Below are 21,085 nucleotides of genomic sequence, written 5' to 3' on the forward strand. Positions count from 1 at the left end.
CCATGGCAGGGGGTTGGAACTAGATGGTCTTTAAGGTCCCTTCCAACCCAAACCATTCTGTGATTCTATGATAGTTCCAGTTGTTTTAATACTATATAGATCGTGCCCAAAGTAAGGGTAAAGTGGTCTCAAGATACAAAATATCAATGCAGTTGATATTGAAACATAATTGCAATGCAAGGGGGAAGAAAAAGTTACATTCTTATTTTTACTTATTTTTACTTTTTCACACAGTAAAAAAAAAATTCAGTAAAAATCAACAAATTCGAAATAAGCAAGGAAGAAGCACAGCTATGACAAATACCACGTTTGACACTGATTTGTAAGGAACACTTCTGTATTTTTTTTTTCCAGTACTAACTGTACCTGCAGAATGGAAATCCTGCCAGCTAGAATAAATACTATAGGTTATGAAGATAACTTTAAATTTTGCCATAAAGAAAACAATGGGAGCAGTAACACAGTAACTCCTGAGTAATCAGCACATCACAGAAGAGTAGTACTAATAATGCTCTGACTCCCTACCATGTATTCCTAGAGTGAAATGCTGGTGCCATGGCTGTTAATCATGGAAGTACCACCAACCTGAGGGGCCCATCACAGGACTCCCCTTACACTGCCTCCCCCTGGCAGCCGGTGATCTGCAGCCTCCCTGCTGCAAGGCCTTCCCCTCACCTCTGCCATCTCTTTCCTGCATCCTCCTGCTTTTGTCTTTGTGCTCCTTAATGCTACCCCACATCGCATCTCGGTTGAAAAGACAGTTTCATTCCTCGCTGCCAGCCCAAACCTGGAAAACCGGTGAGATTTTATAAACACCGTTTCACAGCCTTACACAATTGACAGCTAAAAGCGACCTTGGGATATCAAAGCACCCTGTGATGGGGCGGCCAAAACGTTTCCAGAAGAAATCTGCTTTGAGTCCTTAGAAGCACGTATCTCTCCACATTTAGCTTTTCCCCTCTGCAAGTTAAACACATTGCAGCCTCCCTGGGAAGTAGCTCATCTCCTTCTGAAACAGAACACAGTATACCCATCAAAGCCTTTACAGCACTACACACAAGGGAAGGATTATTTCACCCCAGCGATGCAGCACCCCGGGGCTCCTCGGCCGAGCTCCGACGGCCCAGCCGCTGTGTCCCCACTCCAAGGTTCGCCCCGCCTGCGCGGCACCGAGCCGGGCAGAGCCGGCTGCCTCGCTCCGGCTCGGCTTCGGGGGGCAGCTGCGGCTTCTGCCCCGGAGGGAGGCGCGAAGGACGCCCCTCCCGCCGGGCGGGCTCTGTGGCGGGCAGGGCTGGTGGCGCAGCCTCCTCCGCCACTCGCGAAGGGCGCTAAAGCAAGACCCGTCCCCACCACTAGATGGCAGCCTAGCGTCCCGTGACGCCTGCCAGAGCTCGGGTTTCTATTGGCAGGGAGGAGCAAGTGGGCGGGGCGGCGTGACACAGCGGCCGCAGCACCGGCTGTGACCCGAACCGGATTTGATTCCACTCGCGGTCGCCGACGGCCTCAGCCGCCTTCACTGAAGCTCCGCCGCCGCCGCCACCGCCGCCGCCATGGCGCTTAGCGATGCTGACGTCCAGAAGCAGGTAGCGCTGCGGGCCCGGCCCGGAGCGGGGGCCGGGTCTGCCGCCTCCACACTGCCCTCGGCCCGGCGGGGGGGAGCTGACGGGGCGGACCCAGCGTGAAGAGAGGGGCTCTTCCGAGGGCTGGACGGGCGCTTCCCTGCCCTGAGGCCGTGCTAGGTGTGGGGTTCAGGCTGTAGGGCGGTCTGTCTGGGAAAGGGCGAGTCGGAGCGGGTGGGGTAGTGACAGCTCCGAACCCGGCGGCAGCAGGACCGGCTGCGGCCCGTTCGCGTTTTCGTTGTGGAATGGGGTCTCCTGCTCTGCGGGTGGAACGCTGGTGAAAGGGTGGTGAAAGGGGAGAGATCCTGTATGGGAATCCTAGTGAGAAAGAGAAGTCTCTGAAGAAAGTGAATTTTTCCCTGGTGGGATTTATTGGCCACCCATTGGGGAACTTTGTTGAAGTATTTTCATGATCTATTATGCCAGTTTATAGTTCATAAGGAAAGGGGTCGTGAGTAGCCTTTATGCCATCTACAGTGTTTAATTGCACTTTAAGACAGATAAATACATTGTCCTAGATAAGTACTGTCTCTTTAGATGTTGCTTTCTAAGGACTTTCCGTCTCTTTTTTTTCTTATAGCTGTATTACATCTAATTAGCTGTAACTTAGCATTTGGGTAGACTATTCAGCATTTGCAAATGCCTTTTCACTTTTATATCCTAAACAGAGTAGCACAACCTAGGCTTCTCTTGCAGTGGAAACTTACAGCCCTGACTATGGACACTTCCTCCTGAGGCAGGACACTTTGTCCTTATTGACAGTAAACACTGGCCTTGCCTAAAAAAGCTGCTTTGAGCTGGGTTGAAAATGGTGTGCCATGCTAAAGACTGCACAGGTCCAGTCGGCACTGGTCTGTGGAGTTTCCTACAGGTGATGAGCAGGTCAGCCAAGTTCCCTTTGTCCTTCGCATCAGAAGTGCTTTGTGTCTCACTTTCTCATTCAGTAAACATAGTCTCTTGGCAAGGAAGCATCACATTGAAAGTAAAATCAGTAGGTTGCCTCTCTCCAAAAGGGGAACTGTAACATTACGTTCTATTGCCTTTTATCAGCAAAGCTTGTTTGTTTTTTCCTGCTTCTTCCATGAGGATGATAAAAATAAAGCTGACAGCCACCACAGAACTGAACTTCAGACGTTAATTCAGGATCTCTTGATATACTAAACATCTAACGTTTAGCATTTCACATCTGCAACTTTCCTGTTGTTGTTTTACGCTCCTGAGGGTGATTCTGTTAACTGGAAAAGAGAATGCTGCTGATGGCGTGGCAGTTCTGCATGTGTACACATCTGGTATGAACTTGCCAACTGGTCCTCTGAACTGAACTACGTGCCAGGGTGTTTTCAATAATTTTCACTTTGCAAATCATCTCTAGTTAAGAATTAGAGATGAATTAGAGAAGGATTTTTCCCATGGATTGATAGACTTGCTTGCTTTATTCTGTCAAAGATATTTAATAGGTTGTTCTTTCTAACCCAGCTAGTCACTTCTGGCTAAAGTTAATTTGACGTCTAGAACTTGCCATGGAAAGGATGATCATGCTACTACTGATGGGAAAACCCTGTTCTTCCTTTCTGTAGGAAATGCTACTATGGTAAAGTTATTAACTTCATTTAAAATTAATTTCTTGTTTAAAAATACGTATTTTTGTCAGTGTTGTTAAAACTAATCCTACTTATAGATGTGAAAGTCTCACTTAGGATCTCTTTTAATCTCTATGAAAAGCAGAAAGGGATTTCAGTACAACAGATTTTGAAGGAAATAACCCTGTTCCGTCTTCTCCAACTAGGGGAAGTGGATGCCTTATTAGCTTGCTTCCATCTTATTCCTCTTCATTATGCAGGGGATGTTTCTTGAACACCAAGAACTGTTTAAAGTCTAAAATTCTGAAACCATACCAAACCGGAGGAAGCGACTCAGTAACATAAGGCTTACTGCTGCTGTCCAAAAGTTCTTCATCTCCTTCAACAATAGGCTATTCAGCAAAATAGTTTCCTTATTCTGTGTGCCTCTCTTGTCCTTTCTGAAATGCAGGTAGAGGTAAAGCTTGGTTTAGCCAGTCGTCTAATCAGGTGAGCAGGGTAGGAAAGTGGCACCGTAGGTGGACGTGCACTGGGAAGTCTTGCAACCCAGAATTAAAAGAAAAACTGCTGATTTGATTTTGAGGATGTAGATATCATAGTTCACTACTTCCACTGCACATGCTTAAAATCTTCCACTTGTCTGTTCACTTCTGGTTTTTCATCTATATGGGCATAGCGCTGTTCTGCACATTGGCTAGTTTTCACATTGACACCTTATTTCTTTAAAACATTTCATTTTAACATGAGATGATAGAAAAGAATCTTTTGTGCAGGTGTGTTCAGACGAAATTGTCTGCAAAACATGTCTCATCACTAAGTGCAAGCAAAAAGTCATTAGGTTTTTGTGGTCCACTCAAGTATATGGTCCACTCCATCTGCCCGTGGAAGTGGCTATGCCTGTTCAAAGCTGCAGTTTGGTTGGGCACAAGTCCTTGCTGTCTTGCCCCAAATGTGAACTTAAACTTATGTCTGGTTACAGAAAGGCAAGCGATAAATAACCAGAACTCTGTATAATTCCTTTCCTTGTCTTTAAGCTGTCAGACCTATGCTTTGTAGTGGTTTGAGGTGGTTTCAAAAAGGTTCTTCAATTAGAATGTATTAGTGCATACCAGGCTCTAAAGGAACGTGTGACATTCTTGATGTGGTCTTGACCAACTATCGCTGTTGTCTCTGTCTCCTTCCCCAGCTTCTCCAAACTAGCAGACAGCTACTTCATAAAGTCATTTTGTGTAAAGGAACTTCTGCTTGTCCAGGTCTGACCAGAGTGGCCAGTAGTCCTTTGCTTCACCAGTCATGTGGTGTGGAAGGCCCAGCTTCATTCAGATACTATCTACGCCTGATGTAGAGCAGGGACTCAACATTATTCTTCTATGTTTCATGTAAATGTCTTAACAAACAGACTAATTTAATGGCAGCCAGTGAAACAGCATTACGGAGAGTTATTTTAGTTTTCTTATAATCTGTGTTAAGATGAACTGACTCTTTGACCTGTACAGTCAATTTAATTTCCTAGAAAACCAACATTATAAACATTATATGAATTAGTAAATGGCTATGGAGGGGCCTACTGTACAAATGAGGAATGTATACACACTTCCTCTCATCAAACTCTTTTCCAACAGGAAATATTTTATTTTCTCCCTTTTGTTACAGATCAAGCATATGATGGCTTTCATTGAACAGGAAGCCAATGAAAAGGCTGAAGAAATAGATGCAAAGGTAAAAATGGAAGTTCCATGTCAGTAAGTGCAAAAGGAAAACTGCATCTGACATCCTGTTTTGATAGTTGCAGTCAGAGCAGCCCTAGAATGGTTCTGTGAGTTACAGATTACTTCATGTTTAGTTATTACATGGCAAAAAGCGACGCTACCAAATAAAGTTAATGTTTGTCAGCTTTTGACAAATGAAGACAAATCGGAGCTGAAGTTTTCTTATTGGTTCTTAAATATAAATTTATTCATATGCAAGTTCACTCATTCGTTTTTAAGCAATCTGGAGAGCTGAGTGGTAATATGAATAGACTGGATTAAGTGGAACACCTTTGCCACCTCCTATACACAACTTGACATCACTGAGGATTAAAGGAGTTCTCTGCATAATGATGAATTCTGCTAAGGTTTGTCATAACAAGCTGTTACCTGAAGGTTTAATTTTAATTTTATGACTTCCATAGCATGTCAGGCAGAAGCATCAGTAGTAAATTAAAGCACTGATCTTACACAAGCATTCATATATGTACCAAAATGATAAAAGATGAGTTAAACTGGTTGAATTAGGTTGGTGGAAGTTTGTCTGTAAGCAGGTTCATACCTAAACCGATGTTGCCACTTGCAGACTTAATTCTAGATTTGATTTAGTAGGTACCCTGGGGAACTAAAACATACATTTATATTTAAGCCAAGAGTTGAATTACTTGCAGAATTCTTCACTTAGGTTAAGCCACAAGAGACCGAGTTTAGTATTAACCTGGTGGATATAGCTGTTTAATAAAGAAAGATTAATGGTGCCTTACAACTGTAACAATCTGCACTATACCAGTACTGAAAAACCTTGTTGGTATTGGACTCAGCATATGTGTTACTGATAATATTTAATCTTCCTTAAACATTTAAATCTACACAAATATTTAATCAATACTAAAGCAGGTCTTCCTGAGGATCTGCAAATAGAAGTCAGAAGTTGAGATTGGATTCTCAGGTGTAAATAGGAAAATTTGTCATCTCTTTTCACATGCTGTCTGGATAGGCTTTGTAAAGAGGTAATAGCTATATTGTCACTTTCCTTGTGTAAGACTCGCTTAAAGTAATGAAGTCTGTTGGACACTGAGGGCTGGATAGGTTGTTTTAAATAGAATCTCTTGTAGCTGGAAGAGAGACCAATTCTATAAAAACAAATCAGAACTAAAGCTCAGATAAAATGAGTTTTCCTTAACAGTATATAATATATAAATTTGGTAATTTTGTGCCTGAGGAATCAATACTGCAAAGAAACGTGCGTCAGTCAATTGATAAAATATGCTGTATCTTAGCAAGGTTCTAGTGCAGCTGAACACATCCTGTACTCCCTTGACTTGAGTACTGATTGACATGTTTTCTGTACATGGAACCATAAATTGTATCACCCTAGCTTATCTATGAATGTGCTCTGAAAGCATGGCTGTTTCATTTTGATTCTGGTTTTTTCAGCCCATGGAATCAATTTCCACTTCAGTTGTTTAATTTTTACTATAGGCAGAAGAAGAATTCAACATTGAGAAGGGTCGCCTTGTTCAGACACAGAGGCTGAAAATCATGGAGTATTATGAAAAGAAGGAGAAACAAATTGAACAGCAAAAGAAAATGTAAGTTGTTTAGGTTAGATGGCTGACTTCAGACCCCGAGCTCTCATTTTATTGCTAATTTTATACAAAAGTGCTTTTCCCTGGCAAATAGGTGAATTGTAACCAGTATTTCTAATTATGAGTTTCTTGGTTTTCCTGGGGACAAATTATCAAAGTTGAGCTGCAGTAGTATAACTCTTAGTAAGGGTGGTGAAAGAATCTTTCATATTTCTTTGTGTAGTTAATGTCTAGAACTCTACCCTGGTCTGCTACTCTGGGACAAATGATCATGTCAGGTTTAGTTTTGGTGGGCCTTTGCTGAAGGACAGGGTTCTGCAAGTCATTTGTGCAAGTTCAGAAACGGATTCAAACAAGTGAACAGGCTTTGTTGTTAAATGTACTACTGTTAACTTTAAATGTGAAATACACAGTTAAATGTTGCAGTTCTTCTGTCAGTCTGATGGATTGATTCAACTTTATCTGCAACTTGCAGTCAGATGTCCAACCTGATGAATCAAGCAAGACTGAAGGTCCTCAAGGCAAGGGATGACCTTATCGCAGTGAGTATCTCTGTAGTAAAGACAACAGAACTTTTGTTTCTACCATTTGTTAGGAAATGTTCTTAACCATTCTCTAAAGAAAAAATATGATTTGTAATTGAGTGATGTTTGCTTCAACATACAAAAATGGCTTTCCCAGCTGCTCTGAAAAGTCATTAAAGATTACTCCAGCTTTGCTAGTCTGCTTTAGCTTATTTTCACAGTTTCTATTATCTGCTCTTTTAGGGAAGTACAGTTCTCTGCCAGGAACATTGCAGGCAGCGTTGCGCCTATCGTTTGGACAATAGCTTATTTCTTTAAACAGCAGGAACTCTGTCTTGCACAGTTGGTAGAACTTTGGAGTTCTGTTTGCCTGAAGCAACATTTATGCATTAAAGCTGGCATGTCTTGAGCAAGTAGGCTTAAAACACCACTAACCAGGTTTTTCTGCCTCCTTTGGTGGCCCCTAGTACATGAAAAGGTTTGTTCCTTGTTCTAGTAGGTGACTAGAACTATGTATTGACATATAAGGTGAGTGATCATTTATCAGAGCAGGCTACATTTAATCTTAGTTCAGGCTTACTATGTTTATCTTGCACCAGGTGTAGTGTATTCTCATTCTGCTCATTGTACAGCTTGCAGGTTTCCTATTATCTCTTACCCCATCTCGGGAACAGTTGGAGTGTTCCGTATTCTGCTAGATGGTGCTGTTGAGCTATTGGAAAAGCTGTGAGACCTATAGAAGTAAAGAATAAAAAATCGGCTAATGTTAAAGTTGATGCTACTATGAAAAAGGGAGTTAGCAGAAGAAAGTCACCAGTTTATTGATTCTTTAAACCTAGTTTCAAACTTTAGATTGTATTCACAGATGGGAGAAAGGTGGGTGGCTGAGGAGCTAACTCTATTGTGATAGTCTCTGCTGATGAGTCTTCCTCATTTATCTGCTGACTCAACCTCATGCTTCTGAGTAATGCATAACACTCTTCCTCATTTTAAAACATTTAAAGTCACATGCTGCTAGGTCTTTCTTCCCTTATCACATCTTTGGCCTCTTTCATGAACAAGGGAGATGAGCAGTTCCAGAAATGCTGTTTATTCTAGGGTGGACAGTATAACTAGGTTTGACTGTGACATTAAATTGTGATAGTCTTATATCCTAGCACGGATTGTGTTAACATGCACTCTTCTTTGAAACACTGGGGCAGGACAGTAAAGAAAGGTTTATACCAAATCATGCAATTTCTTTATCTGATGGTTGACTTCAAGGAGTTGTGTTTGAGTTGACTTAAATTTCTTAAAAATTCAATCCCATCTGGTACTGATTTGCTGAATAATGATAATCAAAACCAGCTACTACAAATTAAAAATAAGCTCTCACTTTTAAATTTTGACTTGCATTTACTTATAATTAAAAAACCCCTGAATATCATCTGATAAAAAGATAGATTAGATTTCTTTGCTGGACCACAAAGCAGGAAGAATGTTATTTGGATAATTTTATTAGCTTACGTAGACAATGATTTACAGCATATTTAGTTTGTCTGAATTAATATTATCCTTTTACTACTGAGTTTTCCCTTTTTAATGAAAAAGGAATTTTTGTCAGGTTATAATGGGTTTGGATCAGGGCAGGGAGAAGGGAACTGTTTGGAAAGGATATTGTGCCATGCACAGAGATGAAGGTCTAGCTTGGATGAACACCAGCTGGAGTGTACATTTACGTGTTGGCAGGGTGTGATAGCTATAATAGGAGTACAGAAAGTTGGTAGGCATGAAACCAAATGCCAAACAGATGGGCTCTGCTGATCTGATTTCTTTGAATGTAGGATTTGCTGAATGAGGCCAAGCAGAGACTTGCCAAGGTGGTAAAGGATACTGCCAGGTACCAGATACTGCTGGACGGACTAGTTCTACAGGTAAATATTTAAATTGTAAAAAATAGATGATCGCATCCTCATAGGTGTCTGTCTTCAGAAATAACCCACTGGAAGATAACAGTTGTAGTGGAATCTAGATCAAATGTTGCTGGGTGATCTTTGAGTTTTAAACATCACTTCTATATCTTCCAATCTTGGATTCTGAACAGATAAGGTTGCAGCTTATTTTGAGGTGTAAAGCCTCCTATACCAAGCAGCAGTTCCATTATAAGAATAATTGTAGATGTGCACACATACATTATAACATGCACGTTTAGGGTGCACACTTTAAGCATCTGTAGTAATTACCTGGATCAAATGCACTGTGGCAAAAGCTGTTTCTCCAAACCTAGAAGTGAATAGTTAGCCACTTTTAAAATCTTTTTGGCATTTGAAACTTGTAAGTCCTGGCTTTGGCAAATTTCCTGTGGAGTGGCATGCGTCTGTGTCAGACATACAGACAGAAATCAAAGCTTTGCTTACTTAGAATACTATCCTCAAGCTCCAGAAATTAGCTGTTAAATATCCCGTAAGCATTGGCTAGGGTTGATTATGCGGCCACTAGTGCCACCCTCTGGTGTGAACTGGTCCTGTTACTATAAACTCAAAATCCAGCCGGGAGCTCTCCTGTCCACAGTTTGATGTCATTTCTTAACGGTGTTTTCTCCCATCTTGTGCTTCTAGTTCAGTGTTGTTTCTTTGTCACACTTAGGTCTGGTATCGCTGTACCTCATACAAACCTGTGTCACTCTTGCAAGCTGGCCACGTCTGTCTTGGCTCTTTATATTCGATCCAGTGAGGGATCTGTACTCATCAGTAGTCACAGTTGGACTAGATGGTCATTCATTGCAGGTTTCTTCCGGCTGGAACTAAACCTATTCTATACTCATGTAATACTACAGGAATTGCAAGGCAGGAGTTCTTAGAACAGGCATTTGAAACTACTGCATGTCTTCTCCAAGAACTGCATAGGAGAATGTCAGCTTGGCTACATGCTCTGTCTACTTAACAACAATGATCCTTATGTACATTATCTGGGCAACTCAATCCTATGATACATATGTTTAGTTGCACTTGAGTTCCAAACTTGAAGCCAACAAAGAAACACATAATCCATAGTTAGAAGAATCTCTCTTTCTCGGATATTGGTGGTGTCTTCTCAGAACGTCTGCATGAGGTGAGATCGCAAGCAAAGAGCTAGATAAGAAGCTAGTATTGTCAGGTTTTGGATTTCAAATTGATCAGCTTCTTTCCTTTCTTGGGTTTGAATAATTTTGAGACAATTAAAATGTTGACTTTCTGATACTGTAATGGTTATCTTGCGCAGGGATTCTACCAGCTGCTTGAGCCCAGATTAGTTGTTCGGTGCAGGAAACAGGATCTCCCTTTGGTTAAGGTAAGACACTTAGGACAGTTTGACAGTACCCTGCTCACAAAGGCTGGATCCCGGCTGCAATTATTTGCTGCTCAGATCCCATCTGTGTGACATGAAAACAGGCGTTGCTTGCTGCACTTCTGTTGCAGATACAATGCAAGAGAACAAGTGTGCTTTTCAAGTTGGGGATCGTTTGCTTGGATATTACCTAGGAAACTTTGGACATTGCTACAGCATTAAGAATAAGAATTGGGTTTGGCTCAAAAGCCATACTGAAATACCTTTGCTTAATTAAAAAAAAAAAAGCCTCAATCCCTTAATTTTATTACTACAAATGATTGAGTGGCCAAACCCAAGTGGTGTGCTAGCATTTGTCTAAATGCTGATTGGAGGTTTATCTTGTATCCTAGACTGCTGTACAGAAGAGCATTCCCATCTACAAAAATGCCACAAAAAGGGATGTGGATGTTCACATTGACCAAGACAACTTCCTGCCAGAGGATATGTAAGGAAAATGGGAGTCTTTTATACAGAGCACTAAGTTCATGCAACTTTTCAAGCCACAGCTCCTGCTAGAACAGTCTCAGAAAATTACGTATGGAATATCCTCACAGTGTGTCTGCTGCTGTTCTAGTGGAATTTGGCACTTCTTTGTGTTAATCAGGCACAGACTCTGCAGTTTCCTCCAGCCAAGCACTGTCTCAATCAAAAATGTCAATAAAAGTTTTGCGCAACCTCCAGCCTGGTTCACAGTACTGAATTAGAGAATAACTATGTAGAAACCATTTTTAAAGAGAGAGGATGCAGATGTAGCCATGCTTTCTATCCCAAGAGGAAGCAATCTGAGTCATAAGATGCTGCAGGATAATCACTTGATGGGGTTTGTGTCTCTTATATCTGCAAGGCTCTATTTCCATGTAGTGTGGTAAAGAACAGGGCACAAACCTGTATGTTCTGCTAGTTAGCGATCTTTATGTATGGGCCAACAAACAACACTTCTAGCACTCTTCCTCACTTCCCAAATCTGAAAGCTGTCTATTAATAATAAAATACAGAGTCTGAAGCTGTTCTGAAGTGGCAAATTTCATAGCTCTGCTTGCATTTAGATCATGCTAATGTGGACCCTTGTATGTAGCTGTGGTATCTGATAACTCCAAAGGTGTTTTGCACTGCTGCTTCACTGGATCATTTTGTGATGATTCCTGTTAAGACAGTCAAAAATTGATTGTTTTTCGAAAATTAGAGGTCTTATCTACATATCTGACTTGGCTGTAAGCGCTGATTTTGGACAACATACCTGCCACATTCTGACTTAGAGATGCTCCATGGATTTCACAGGTACTTTTTATTTTCCCTCTCTAGTGCTGGAGGAGTTGAAGTCTATAACAGTGATGGTAAAATTAAGGTTTCCAATACCTTGGAAAGTCGGCTGGACCTTGTAGCCCAGCAGGTGAGTTTCTTTAACAGCCAAGGTGAACAAGATATGATTAACTAGTTTTGTCTTGTAATTAAATCCCAATGTGTCATAATAGTGTGGGGGATCAGGTTTCAACGTGGGCGACAAGTAAGAAGTTCTTTCTGAATGGAAAGAAGCAAGTTGCCTACTGTTTGTGCTTCTCTACAACAAACATAGCTTTCTTTTCACTGAGGGCCTCGTCTACAAGTTTTCTGAACTCTTCCAGGAACGGTGATTCCACTAGTTCCCTGGGAAGCCTGTTCCAATAAGCCATCCTTTAAGTCTGTAGAGTAGCAGGCAATGTATGATCAGGTAAAGGCTTCAGAAAATTCAAATGAATTGACTGTCAGTTCTGAAGCCTAGCCTAGCCATCCCACAGTGCCTGTGCTGAGGAACGTGTACGGTGATTGTATTGCCTGTTGCATATAACTGGTGTACTCTTTCTCAACAGATGATGCCAGAAATCAGAGTGGCTCTCTTCGGTGCTAATGCCAACAGGAAGTTTTTGGACTAAACCTCTATGAGAGAAGGTGGGATCTGTTCCACTGCCATACTGAAGGGGATGCAAAAGCATCTGCTAATTTAAAATCTTGAAATATAACATTACCGTGTCATCCAGTATCTGTTCTTCAATGGAATAATTTTGCATACCTGCTGTGCTTAGCCTCTCTACTTGTGGTTAGAATGTATTGCTAACAGGATGTGAAGACATACATATTCATCCAGAAGTGACACTAGGAAATGGAGGCATTTGGGGCTCTTGGCTTTCCTTGCACTGTTGTGGCTCTGTAAAGACAAGTGGTCCATTTAGGGTCATTCTCTTAGCTTTGGCCACATCTCTTTCAAATTGTCTAATCTGTGAAGTAAATTACTATGCTACTGGTGGGAAATCCCTTTTCAGTTAAGGTCTTCAGTGTTACAGAGGGCATGCATTCCTTCCCAAGCTTAGTAGTTTAATTCATGTTCCTTGGTCAGGCATTTCTCTGTTCTGTATATGTGATTTAAAGAAAAACAAAAAAAAAAGCCTGAGCCTGTAAAACTTTATTTATTAAAATAAAATTGCGTGTGTGTATGGAGTTCTTTTTAGCTTCTCTCTGGGGGTTGGCAGCAGCCCTTGAAAAGTGGGTTTGTGTGTATAAGGACTTGCTGCTTGAGGGCTGTGTATAATAACTGTTCTGTGAAGCTGCAATTCAAGTGCATGGAGTACTGTCGAGCTATTTGCTTGAGTAACATTGTATTGTAGGCAAGCCTTTTGAATAGGACTCCAGGATGAGCTTCATTCTTCCTAAAAAATGGGTCAGTAGTTTTGTTCCCTCAACCTTCTTTCACAAGATAGAACTCGAGTAACACAACTGCCCTACTTAGATATAACAAATACAACCTATTTCCAGTTACAGGTTTGTTGCTTCTGTGCAGGAGATCCAAACCATACCCCTGTAGTAAGTGCTTTTCAGGATCTGAGGAACAACAGCTGACTGTGTTGCAGCTATTCTCTCTATTAGAGCAACTATTAACTTAAATAACAGTAGTGTAACTATATTCATTACCTAATTTGTTAAGTTTTACTAAAGCTTACTTCTCCTTTGCTTCTGCTGTGATGGCTAGTATTCACTCCACATTTTAATGGTGTAGGACACACAAATTCTGGAGGTGACTTTCCGTATTACAGGCCTCTGCCTGACTTGCCTGACTGTTCACCTAGTGATCGTTTGTTTCATGGAAATAAGAAACTGATGGATTACTGCTTGAAAATGTTTTGAAATAATCTTCTCTAAGTACTGCAGTGATTCAGGAATGGCAGGAATTTTGCATTGTGCTGCGAAGAATACTTGCCAAGCTGCAGGAACACTGCTTTAGGCAGTGTTTTTAACCTGTGGCCCTTTCTTCTCAAGCTGAGGTGCATGCCCTCATGTCAAGTAGACTCTAAATGCTAGATAAGACTTCTACTGCCTCATTTCTTCGGGTAGGCTTTATTCACTAAAGAAGAAATTGTATTAGAAGTTATTAACACTTTCTCTGATACCAGTAACATAAACATGCTTGGCTGTGACAAAAGGGATTCTTTGTTCAGGTTCTGATGCTCTGCTTCTTCCATTAAAGTAGCAAGACCTTCTGAAATTCAGTTCTTGTATACTTTTGAAAAGCAAAGTAATAGCCAGTTAAGTATGTGGCTGTGGAGCTCATAGTGGAAGACACTGGAATTGCTATTTACTTTCCTCTGGTAGTTTTGTATCTCCTCTTGTATCTTCCTGCTCAGGGAAGAGGAAGAAGTAACCACTGTGATACTTGCATGTAAAAATTAGTGGCCTCAAGTATGTGTTTAGTGTTAGTCAACCACATGGGCAGCAGTGATTTAAAGAAGGTATGTAAGAAATGATATATTGCATCTGACATCAGAGACCAGTGGTTTGTACCCCCTACACCCTCTCCCCCACAAGCTAACTGAAACACTTGTGCTTGCTCAGTTTATTAGCAGAATTGCAGGCACTCTTAGCTTGAACCATGTCAGCTGTGACAGGAACTTCCTCCTGCACCAGCAGTTCCCTGCAAGTGTGTTGCAAGAAGGTACCGATTAATTTTAATCTTGGGGCAACCACATGAGAGAATATGATTACAAAAAGTACTGTCTGCATTACCTGGAACATCTTTGTCCTTCGTTCCAGGTAATGGGGGCTGTTACTGAATCTTATTACCTCAGAGATGCAGAGAAAAACAGAATATCCCAACCAGGTTTACCTGGTGTAGTTAGCAACCCTGTTGTGGGTTCTCTTCAGCATTTGTATACACGTTTTTACAAGTAAAATGTGAAACAAAAGCAGCATTTGAGGTAGATTTTGGAGTTCCTACTGGAGAATTGCTGCAGGACCGTTTCATTATTTGAACTGTCCTGCTGTTACAGTTGAAGTAAGATGCACAATTTCTGTTCTTACTTGTTTACCTGATGACCTAGGGCAAATCAATGAGGATATTGATCTTTATTCATCTTTGTATAAGCATGTAAAATATCCCAGTTGGGTATAGTAAACAAGGCCTGAGCCAGATCAGCACATTCAGAAATGGACAAATACAGGGAACAAAAGAGGCATTGAATCAGAGTTCAGGTAAAAGAATTAAGTTGTGATGGGAGAGGCAAGCACCGCAGATTAAAGCAGAGTGCAGAGCTGGTTCTGTCTGGTGCTGGAAAAGGAGTTAGGGAAATAGTTAATGTTGTACTTGTTCTGCACAGTTGGCAATAGAAAATTTAAGATCAGGTTTGACACTAAGTGATCAGCAGAGGGCTTAAATGTTACTGCACACCTGAGTCACAACGCCTATTTAATACTTAGTTTTCACACTGAGAGGTATTAACATTAATCCGAGAGACGCATGCTGTGTGGATGATCCCTGGAGGTGCGTGCAAGTGTCAAGGTGAGAGAAAGACTAGAATTAAACAACCAGAAACTACCAAGAACTGAGGCCTTGATGTCTTTATTATGCCAGTAACAGCCAACAGAGCAGTAACTTCTAAAGCGAAGCTCTGAGCTGGCTGTCAGGAGTGAGTGCTACCCATCAGAAAACTGGCAGTGACAGGGCGAGTGTGCTGCTGTTGAAGTGCCCACCTCCCTGGTTGAGAGTCAGTCTTGGGGGAAAGCACAGCCATGTTTTCCATAACAAGCCTTGATAAAACCTAGCAGTGAGAATCCAGCTTTTGGGTGAACCCATGAAAGCCTGGCTGCAGGCCTTTGGGGGCTCGCTGGTGCCAGTGTGCAGCTGGAGGCAAGCTGGCAGAAGGAGGATACCTTGCTTGTCGCATGCCCCTGTCCAGACTGCTGATGTTAGCAAGCAGTGGGAAATAAGTAACAGAAGAACATGTATCTCTGTTAGAAAACAGAAGAGTTGGATAGTGCCTTGCACGGACCAGTAGTGTACACAGTACGATGAGGCTGGAGCCATCTCTGTAGATCCATGGTCTGTGCCTAAAATAGTCTGGGAGATAAAGAGAGAATTACCCCTTTATCTAATTCCAATGAAATTGGACCAAGGAACAGAAGAACTGGAAAATAAAAGTGAACTACCACAGAAGGAAACTCGGAGTAAAAAATTGTGAACTCTGAGCTGCTATTCTGTGGAGCAAAGACTCGAGACTGCAGTAAAGCAACTTGGCAAAAGGTGTTTAGCCCTGAGCGAGAGGCGCAGACAGACTGCAGGGTGGTTTGGCTGTGTTTGCCGTTTGATACAGGCAGCTCAGGGAGGCAGGTGGGGGCCCCCATCCTGCCTCTCAAACGTGTTTGCAGGGAACAGGCCGTGACAAGAAGGCCCTTCCAGGGCTGGGAAGTTCCTGCTGCTCTCAGCCAAGGTAGAGCTGGCTGGGAACCCCCAAATCTGTCTTCCTAAGCATCTCTTTCAGAGCATCCCACACCGCTTCTTTGGCTTTGCTTTAGAGAAAGCAAGGAAAACATCTGTACAGAGCATTCTCAGGTTAAGAATCATACTGTCAGTGTGCCAAAAAATGTCATTTCCCAGCCCATGTTACATGATGGATATCAAAAGCTGTGGAAATCAAGGCTACCACATTATTTTCGTTAGTTCAAGGCTGATGTGTTGGGAGAGACTGCATGAGGAAATGATAAATGTATAGAAATCCTTCCCAGAATTTCTTTCCCATCCTGTGTCCAAGAGTGCTTGTATGAGGTCTTTTTTTTTCAGACAGTCCTTGGACCACATATCTCCTATCTAAACACCAAGCTATTACACTACCCAACCTAGCACCAACTGCAAACCCTGGGGCTGTTCAGGATCCTGGATTTCACCCTACCATCTGCCAGTGGCAGAAACATCCCTGCTTTTCCCATGAAACTTTTAGAAGTCTTTTAACAGAGAGATTGGGTGATCATTGGTTTCTGAGCAGCTTTGACTTAATACCATGAACCTCTAAGGTCTGAAAGACTTGTTGATTCCTAAACCAGCTGCAGGGTGTGCAGGAAGTTCAGATGCTTTCTCCCTTTCTTCTGGTTGCCTGTGTGGGTTCTTCAGCCCTGTGTATTAGCAGGGCCATTTCTCTCCCCAACCTGCTGACCTTAGCAGGTAGCTGCTGGTATAAAGCACCTACCACAGACAAAACCGTCTTGGAACATCTGGAGAAAAGCTTTCCCCTTGGAAGGCTCCAGAAGGAGAGAGGATCCTCGCTATCAGCAGCAAAATGCTAGAAGTTAGTCCCAGAGCAACTCTTGAGTGGGAGCACAAGAAAATTATTGATCCACCTGAAAATGGAATTATGAGTATTTTTCCCCCACGCACATGGTGTTGAGCAGTTTAAGTGCAGCTGCTCATTCCACACTTGCGCTCTCAGCTCCAGGCACTTTGAAGGAAGACGGTAGCTAGCATCACTAGCCAGGGCCACACTGGCAGCACCCACCCCTGCACTTGCAGGTCTTCTCCCTGGTTTCCTGCTCCAAAAATACACCGACCCACATGCACCAGCCCAAGATCACCCAGCAGCAGCAGTGTTGCAAGGCGCAATGGTCCTGAGAGTGGTATGACAAAAAGGAATTCCCTCATGACTTCAGCTGGTGATTGGCTTTGCATCATGGTGCTGGAGATAGATACCTTCAGGAAGGTTTTTAGCACTTAGAACTGGGGGACTATTTTATGCTGCTCTTAAAGACCAATGTTATTCCATGTGGACTCTTCTCAGATATCCTGCAATGAGCTCCACAGATTACTTATGTACTGGGTAAAAAGTTTTATAATAGATATGCTTATTGAGATCATGCCATTTTTTTGATGCTAGGCTAAAATTGGGTCACTAAAGCAACTATTTAATCATTTACTCTCTGATGGTTATACTCTTTACTTACGTAGGCCTAGAAGTTGCCAGACAGGCAAGACTCCACACCTCGTATGTATAGCCAGCAGCCCCACACACTCCCTAAATATTTGTGTACTGATCAGTGTGAATCAAACACCCTGGAGGGCTGATACTGTTGGATCCACAAATGCCAGAGATGAGACACCTGAGATACCTACACACCATCTGCACAACACATAGAAGTATATGCGGCTGTCCCCATGGCTGTACAGGCATATTTACATCTACTCACCACGGCGCACTCATGGTGCAAAGGCACAGATGCAATTGAAAATGCATGTGGGTGACCTCATACAAATACTGCATCCACAAAGCTGTGCAGAGCATTTGTGCGTTCACTGTACAGCCTTTGCTAAGTGGTTGCTGCTCCAGAGCAGCAGCAGCTCTCGCAGCCCTCCCGGACTATCGTTGGGATGATGTGGTGGGAGATCAAAGCAATGGGAAATTTGGGTTGACAGCAACAGCTCCTGTAATGCCTGCAGTGGCCCCTCAGCTACCTGGCAAACACTCGTGGGGGTGGGAGAAGTCCCTGCACAAAAATAGTCCCTAGGAGAAGAAATGCTGATGGAGCAACAAGGTCTCCTGAGTCTGCAGCATCACTGGACGTCAGGAACAGGAATGTGAGAATTATTAACACCGAGGATGTCCGTGTCCTGCCTGTGGCAATAATCCACATGGAGGGAGCTGTGTCTCGGGGGAGCCATTCTTGACTAAGAGCATGAGCACCTCATCATTTTGGAATTTGTATCCCAGTATAACAGCAAGTACTGCTGCAGCGCAGGTTAAAGGCGCTAACCTATTAAAAACCATTAAAAATGCTGTTACTCCAGCTATGTCCATGCCATTCTGCAGCAGGACATTCCTTGGCCTCATACACGCTAAGTTGGCAGGCACGAAGTGTTTGCTTTCATCCAACCTGAAGCATTTGCCTTTCAGTTCCACCAAGTGACCTCTTGTGAAGTCATCTGGAGCTGTAAATTAAATCGGAACCACCATCTGGCTTTTTTTCTGTTCCTTATTTAATATATTGCTACCATATCTCCCAGCATCTGATGGGGTTTATTGCTCTGCACTGATCATTTCTTTTTCATCTCCCGTTTCCCTTTTTCATTAAGCACCAGCTCCGCGCAACGCCTGGAAGCGCTGGCTCCATGCGGGGTAGCAGGGCTGGAGACGGCTCTTGCCTTGCTGCCGTGGAGGGCTGACAGCAGGCCGGTGTCCATGCACTGGGACAGAGCCCCTCACGTTCCCTGCGGAGACAGGCTGGGCACCCACTGGGGCACTGCTCTGTGTGTCCCCCCGCAGCTATGACTATAGATTAGCTATAGCTAATCAGCATGTGCTTTTCCAACCCAATGGCTGGAGGAGGCAGCTGTGCTGTGCCTTGTGCTGTGGACACAACATTTCTCTGAAACATAGGTAGGAAAAAAATCAAGCCCATGACTTTCTGCAAGAAGAGCTGGGCAAGAGCCTGCTGAACTTGAGAATTAGCCACCGGATCAGGAGGAGGGGAGACCTGACACAGTGGGAAGATGGAGAAAGCATGTGTTTCCCTGCTCCATGCAATCCCAACTGGGAATCCCCCACCTGCAGCACCTATCAGGGAGGTTTGCGCACGCTTTCCCTCTGTGTCAGAGTTCCCCTAAGCCTCCTGCTCCCTCTTTAGGCAGTGGTGCTGGAAAAGAGGAGAGGCGCAAAGCCCTTGGAGCAAGCCCTTGGAGCTGACCAAAGCTTGGCTGCTTTATTTATGTAAGGTGGTCTCCACGCTGCCGAATGAGTTGCTGGCATTCAGGCATCAACTTTTGTTTTGATTTTAAACTTTTGGCTGGTGATTTAGGCCAGTGGATTCCAAACTTTTGTGATTGTAAAAGTAAATAGATATCCTGGGAGGCCTACTCCCAATATATATGTTTACTGACAAATTATATACATGTACTACTGTCCTAACATTGTGTACATTATAAAACATATCAAAACCAGAATTTTAAAAAAGGATGATATAAAGATGAAATAAATATTATTATTTTACTTATTAATAGTACAAACATTATTTTCTTCCTGTACCCCTGTGGTGTTTTCTTCTGCATGCACCCCACCTTGGAGACCTCAGGCGTACCAAAGAGGCTTTCTGTGCTGGTAGGTGTAGCAACCTCTGTGCTGGAGGGGTTGCATTGCACTCGATCCCTGGTGCATCTCCAGGGGTCTCAGGGCTTCCCCAGAGGCTGGGACTGGGAATCCCCCCCAGGACTATGAGGGGCTAAGAAGAGGGTTTCCTGCTCACCATGTGGAGATGCAACACGCCTCAGCTCCTCTCAGCCACGCTGGGTGGGGTGGGAGGTTCATGGGTACTGCAGACCCCCCAACATCCCACCCCAAGAAGCGGCAAATCCCAGAGGCAGGGAAGCAGGATGGAAAACCCACTTCCCGCCCCCCCAGCCCACTGCTGGATGCTGTTAGTGGGAGCAAAGGGTGCCTTTCCCCACTGGCGCGGCCCAGGGTGCAGGGAGTGCCAAAGACTGAAAGGGGTTTGGAAAGCAAACAAAGGAAGGGAAGGAAAATATCTTGGACAGAAGATAGAGAGCATAAGTTATAAGTCTTTTGGGAGGCACAGGAGGGGTGTGTGCGCATGCGTGAATGCAGGATGCAGTGAGCAGCAACTTTGATCTCCCAGGACATCTGGCATGTGGGCATCCACCATACATCTGCCTATAGGGCAGGCCCAGAGACATGCGTGACTGGGAGAGGGGGATGAAAACCCAAAGCAAGATGCTCCCTGTTTCCCATGATCTGAGCACCCTTTCTTTCAAAGCGGGCAGGCAGCATCAGCCCCGGAGAAAAGGCAGGAGCTGAGGGAGCGTCCAGCCCAGCTCTCCTCTTCCCATGCCTGCCTATGCACTGGGGCAAGCACTTCGGTGCCCCTAAACTGCTCAGAGCTACATGGGAGCTGTGGCTGTGGCATGGAGAGGCTCCTGGGCTGGAGGGAGATTAGCTAAAGCAGTGGCCTTTGGGACACACGCCCTTGGTTTAATTTCAGCAAGACCTCAACACGGGCACTCTGAGCCCAGACTGCATGACATTGACATTCACCCTGGGACAGGCTCGAGGTGCTGGGCAGGATGCTGAGGAAGCATTTGGTGCTTTAGCAGTAATGGACCCTAAACATCAGCAGGTCCAGGGACAGCACCCAGGGTACAAAATCCCCCGCACAACAGCCCCAGCCTGCAGCCACTGCCTCTGTTCAGCTGCAGTGGTGGTCACTGCAGGGTGGGATGTCAGATGCTGAGCCCTGGCACTGCTGACTCAAGTGCTTTAAAATTAAGCCCTGAGAGATTTACTTACAAGGGAAAGGGTTTGTTTCCCCTTGCCAAATGAGCAGGGTGGGTGCTCAAGCTTTTCTTTACAGGCAGTGTATTTAAATGAAAGATGACTGTCA

At 43.5% G+C, this 21,085-nt stretch overlaps 1 protein-coding gene across 2 annotated transcripts; it reads left to right on the plus strand.

The window, feature by feature from the left end:
• Window positions 1–1,391: 1,391 nt before the first annotated feature.
• ATP6V1E1 (ATPase H+ transporting V1 subunit E1) lies at window positions 1,392–12,880 on the plus strand. 2 transcript variants are annotated; one of them, XM_030480680.1, is made up of 9 exons: window positions 1,392–1,583; window positions 4,853–4,918; window positions 6,430–6,539; window positions 7,012–7,078; window positions 8,884–8,973; window positions 10,301–10,369; window positions 10,759–10,853; window positions 11,711–11,798; window positions 12,256–12,880. In XM_030480680.1, the coding sequence occupies exons 1-9, from the start codon at window positions 1,551–1,553 to the stop codon at window positions 12,316–12,318; spliced, it is 681 nt and encodes a 226-aa protein (XP_030336540.1). In that variant the 5' UTR covers window positions 1,392–1,550; the 3' UTR covers window positions 12,319–12,880. The 2 variants fall into 2 exon arrangements, with proteins under 2 accessions (XP_030336540.1, XP_030336541.1); XM_030480681.1 differs by lacking the exon at window positions 10,301–10,369 and having other exon boundaries at window positions 12,256–12,877.
• The last annotated feature ends 8,205 nt before the right edge of the window (window positions 12,881–21,085 follow it).

Source organism: Strigops habroptila, chromosome 3 (genome assembly GCF_004027225.2).
Source record: "Strigops habroptila isolate Jane chromosome 3, bStrHab1.2.pri, whole genome shotgun sequence".
Lineage (NCBI taxonomy): Eukaryota > Metazoa > Chordata > Aves > Psittaciformes > Psittacidae > Strigops > Strigops habroptila.

Bases quoted from the DNA above. Each gene is read 5' to 3' on its own strand.
- ATP6V1E1 (XM_030480680.1), top strand. From the start codon at position 1,551: ATGGCGCTTAGCGATGCTGACGTCCAGAAGCAG. The intron at 6,540-7,011 runs GTAAGTTGTTTA...TGCAACTTGCAG, and splicing joins ATTGAACAGCAAAAGAAAAT to TCAGATGTCCAACCTGATGA. The intron at 11,799-12,255 runs GTGAGTTTCTTT...CTTTCTCAACAG, and splicing joins TGGACCTTGTAGCCCAGCAG to ATGATGCCAGAAATCAGAGT.